General features: G+C 35.1%; 1 protein-coding gene across 1 annotated transcript; it reads left to right on the forward strand.

The window, feature by feature from the left end:
• The first annotated feature begins 658 nt into the window (after positions 1 to 658).
• LOC114750988 (30S ribosomal protein S1, chloroplastic-like) lies at positions 659 to 3649 on the forward strand. The gene is made up of 4 exons (XM_028939635.1): positions 659 to 1003; positions 1934 to 2093; positions 2861 to 2922; positions 3488 to 3649. The coding sequence occupies exons 1-4, from the start codon at positions 713 to 715 to the stop codon at positions 3647 to 3649; spliced, it is 675 nt and encodes a 224-aa protein (XP_028795468.1). The 5' UTR covers positions 659 to 712.
• The last annotated feature ends 904 nt before the right edge of the window (positions 3650 to 4553 follow it).

Below are 4553 nucleotides of genomic sequence, written 5' to 3' on the forward strand. Positions count from 1 at the left end.
CAATTTAGTCTTAGGTATAAGATCCTAATTAATTTTGCCTTTTATATATATATATTTTTTAAAAAAGTCTTTGTAGTAGTGGGACATGTTAAATGTTTCATTAAATGGTAGTTTTAACTAATATACATAATTAGCAATGATATTTTAAGAAAAAAATACATATTTATTACAAATAATTAATTTAACTAATTTTCTTAATCTACTCAAATTAATCAACTACTCCATCGGTCCTTAATATAGGATCCAATTGTTGAGTTGCTTTTGGTCCTAAATATAAGACTCATTTATCATATTTATCAATTTTCTCTGAATTATCCCTATGGATACTCCCTCAACCATAATTAAGTAGGAGAGGAAGAGGGGTATTAAGAAATATGATTATGATATTTTAGGAAAAACGTGTCATATTTCTTATAATTAACTAACTTACCTAACTTTTTTAATATAATCAAATTAATTAAATGAGTCTTATATTAAAAATTAGAAGAGTATCTTATGACAATATTGGATGCTATTCACCTAAAAAAAATTTAGAGCCAAGTATCTAATTTCAATATAACCAATGCATAATTTATTGGCTCATTTAGGAGACGTGGAATATTCAAATCCACAAGAAATGGCCGAATCCAGAGCCCGTTATCCCCACCCAACCCCCAGCGTGTTCCACAGAAGCGAGTGAGCTCTCCTCTGTTGTTTCCGCTCATCCTCTTGCATGAGAACAATGCCAATGTTCGCCACGACCCTCAGCTCCTTCCCGTCGATCTCCTCCTTCTCACAACTTTCCTCTTCTTCCTCCGATGTCTCCATTTCACCTTCAATCTCCTTTCCGTTCTCCAATCAATTCAATTTCTCAAAGTATGCCCATAAATTATCGGCCGTGAGAAACCACTGGTGTTATACTGCTAAAGTCTCCGTCTCTGGTAATACTGAAATTGATGAAAATCCTGAGACCCAACTCCATGATGACCCGTCTTCCTCACCGGACGCCGCTCGCCTGGCTCGGGTGTGTCATCGGTTATTCCTTAATTTTGAAAACATTTTAATCGTAGAATGTTATTTTGACTTGTGAGAGCGGCTATTTTGAGTCGCAAGAGATATGGGCTAAAATTAGTGGCAATGCTTATTGACAACCTTCGTTGGGTCTACAAGGTTCTGCAGTTTCTTTCTTTTGTTTGGACGGAAAGTTTTTGCGGTTTCTAATAGTTGAGGAATTTAAAGAGAATCGGTTGTTATGGTTTCTTTCAATTGATAAAGGAAATATAAATAGTCGAGACAATGAACGCAGAATTCCCATTATCTTTGATTTCATGGCCTTGCGTGAGATTAAAGCATCCATGGATTTTGAACGGAAAGACGAGGACTTAGCGATTTACGGAAAGACGAGGACTTGACGATTTGAGTAGTATTCGCATATGAGCGGAAAACAATATAATGGAGAAAATGTTAGCTTACCATTCTGAGCGCTAGCTTCTTGTTTACTTTTGGAAGGTTATTTTAGTTGTAGTCATATGCAATATGCATAGCATTCAGTGATATTATTATTTATACTTTAAGTTGAGCAACTTTGCAACTGCAGCTGCTATAATATAAACGCTTTATATATTTCACAAGATTTAAGAGGATACATGATTGATTATTTAACACAATCAGCTGGTTATTTGGATAGATCACAATTTAAGAAGAATTAGATTTTACATGGTGCAGTACTGCATGGGGAAGCCGATGTTCTGGAAAAATACCGGCATTGTGAGATAAATCGTAAATTTACTGTGTTCCCCTTTCTAGTTTTATAAATAATGAACATATGAATGTGTTCTCTTTAAATATTTGGGTTGTGACTTGCGAATTTTTAAGTTAATCCACTACCTTAATTTTGCATTGATGTCAGTTTTGATCACCATATGCCTAATACTTAATTTCTGCAAAGAATTAGAGATCTGCTGATTGGAAGGCTGCAAAGACATATAAAGATAGTGGGTTCATCTATGATGGCAGAATTGAAGACTTTAATGGTGGAGGACTGATAGTTCGATTTTATTCTCTTGTGGGGTTTCTCCCATTCCCACAGTTAAGCCCACTGCATTCTTGTAAAGGTACCCATATCTTCATACTGAATATATGTGTGTAACTTTTTCCTTGCTGTTAACATTTTCATATGGATTGAAGTGAAAAGAATTTGTTTAATCGTCCATCAAGTCTCCTGCAATCGGTTCTCTCTCCTTCGCCATTTTCTTTTTCCTCCCCCAGAAATTCCATGCTCCTTTATGTAAATTAATTCTGAGTTTATATCATTTACTCTTTTCTTATCGTAGGTACCAGTCCACGTCTTATTTTAAAGTAGCATGGAAGTACATAGGTCAGAAATTATCGATTAAAGTGAGATCTTTGAATACCACCCATATAGTTATGACAGTTTAAAAATATAATAACTACAGTCTCTAAAGTCTATAAGCAATTCAAAATCACTATCTTAAGTCACTACATATTTGATTTATTATGCTGCTGATACTGGTGCTCAATTAGCAGGATAACTGACTAGAAATGACTTAGCCCTCATCTTAATGGTAGTTTTACTTTGGACCATGTAACAGTCACTTCTATGTGCTATTTATTGATATTTGTGATGATAGTATCTGATGATTTTGGAAATTCAAATTCAAACTATATTAGTCAATTGAGTTCAGGAATTGATAACTTCATTAAATATTAATTTGATGCTAGAGATTTTTTTTCCTGCGTACCTATATACTGTTATCCTGCAATGATTGATAGGTCTTCAACACTACTCTTCAAGTTGAAAGATTATAGTGGCAGGTGGAGTGTATATCTCTGACTTCTTGTTACTGATATTTTGTTGTAGAGCCAAGCAAATCTATCCAGGACATTGCAAAAGGTTTAGTGGGTTCTCTTATATCTGTGAAGGTAATTTATTAATCAGTTCACTGCCATATCCTTTTGTTCTATGCTGTATTCTATTTACTTACTAAACATTATTAGCACCTGATTGGGCATCCCTGCTAGATTCTGGTAATCAGTGACGTTGGGACCTTAAGGTCTTTATTTTATCAATCCTCTTCTGTTACAGCAAGTAAGGTGCTACGTATCTGCCTCGTCTTCTATGTGACATAATACTGTCACCATTTTTTTTCCTCCATCCCATCTTTTGCTATCCTGGTCGGCTGGCTAACTGTGTTTTGTCATGAGCTGAAATCCTTGTCTCACCATGGAAGCAAATACTGACATTTTTTCCCGCGTGAGACTATGCAATTATGACTGAGCCGGAATTTCTGTTTCCATTAGACATGAATTTCTTAACATGATCTCTTTGCTGCTTTAGTTCCTTCCTGTGCTTCCCTTCGTTAGTTACTGGATCGGTTTGGTGTTAGCATATGCTATTTCATCTTATATTGCGATTTTTTGACCTTTTTATGACATAAATCAAGATTGTTTTTAATATACAAATGATTGCAGTTTCTTGTAATTTTAGGTAATTCAAGCAGATGAAGATAAAAGGAAATTGATCTTCTCTGAAAAGGAAGCTGCCTGGTCTAGATATTCTGACCGGGTCAAGGTTGGGGATGTCTTGGAAGCAGTGGTTGGTTCTGTTGAGGACTATGGGCTTTTGTTCATTTGCTCTTCCTGTAAGTAAGTGCTATGTATAATTCATAAGTTTCTAGTTTCCCTTTTCATTATATAATGGAAAAGTTGGCAAGTGACATCACAGGACGATGCAGGCCTTTATCACCTCACTGGTCTGGTACACATCTCTGAAGTGTCGTGGGATCTAGTTCATGATGTCAGAGACATCTTAACAGAAGGTGATAAAGTGAAGGTCAAAGTTATTAGTGTTGATCGGTAAGTTTCCAACAAAACTTTTTAAAAGGACTTTGGTTTCATATTGATTTGTTCTGTTGAAATGCTGATTTTATTCTAGTAGACTGAGTAAATCCATGCTTTGAATCATAAGCAACAAGGGATTCTTTTTTTTCCCCGTTCCCAAATTTTGTAATCACCTACATTGGTGTTGCATCCCTAGAGTTTGAAACAATCTTGTCTTTAATTTAGTGAACCACAGTGGTTAATCTTCGTGTTAGATTCTCATAGAAATGGAAAAGATTTCAGCTTCGTAGCTTTTTTTTGCTTTTTGTGTAACTCAAGCGTCTATGAGAAAACTACCATTTAGCGTTAATTTTTTCATTTGAATTGTTTGCAGAGAAAAATCAAGGATTAAGCTATCAATAAAACAGTTAGAAGAGATCCACTTCTAGAAACTCTTGATAAAGTGATACCTCAGGTTTGTATTTACTTTGTCACTGTTAAATCACTAATTTCTAGTGAGAATGAAAGAAGTCAGTCTTAACCTTGAATCTTGCATGAATGATTGGGATTTGAAACGCCAAGTCATATGACATTTTCATGTGATCGTGTGAGTTGGTTTTAATTTGTCTCATCTTGTAAAAGTAGTTTATCATTGAGATGAGAGGGGAAATCCTGACTACTGGGTTTTGCATAAATGTCTAAGTGTATTAGATCATATAAGGTCGTGGCTTGGT

Source organism: Neltuma alba, unplaced genomic scaffold, assembly GCF_004799145.2.
Source record: "Neltuma alba isolate B1F8T4 unplaced genomic scaffold, ASM479914v2 tig00006723_pilon, whole genome shotgun sequence".
Classification (NCBI taxonomy): Eukaryota; Viridiplantae; Streptophyta; class Magnoliopsida; order Fabales; family Fabaceae; genus Neltuma; species Neltuma alba.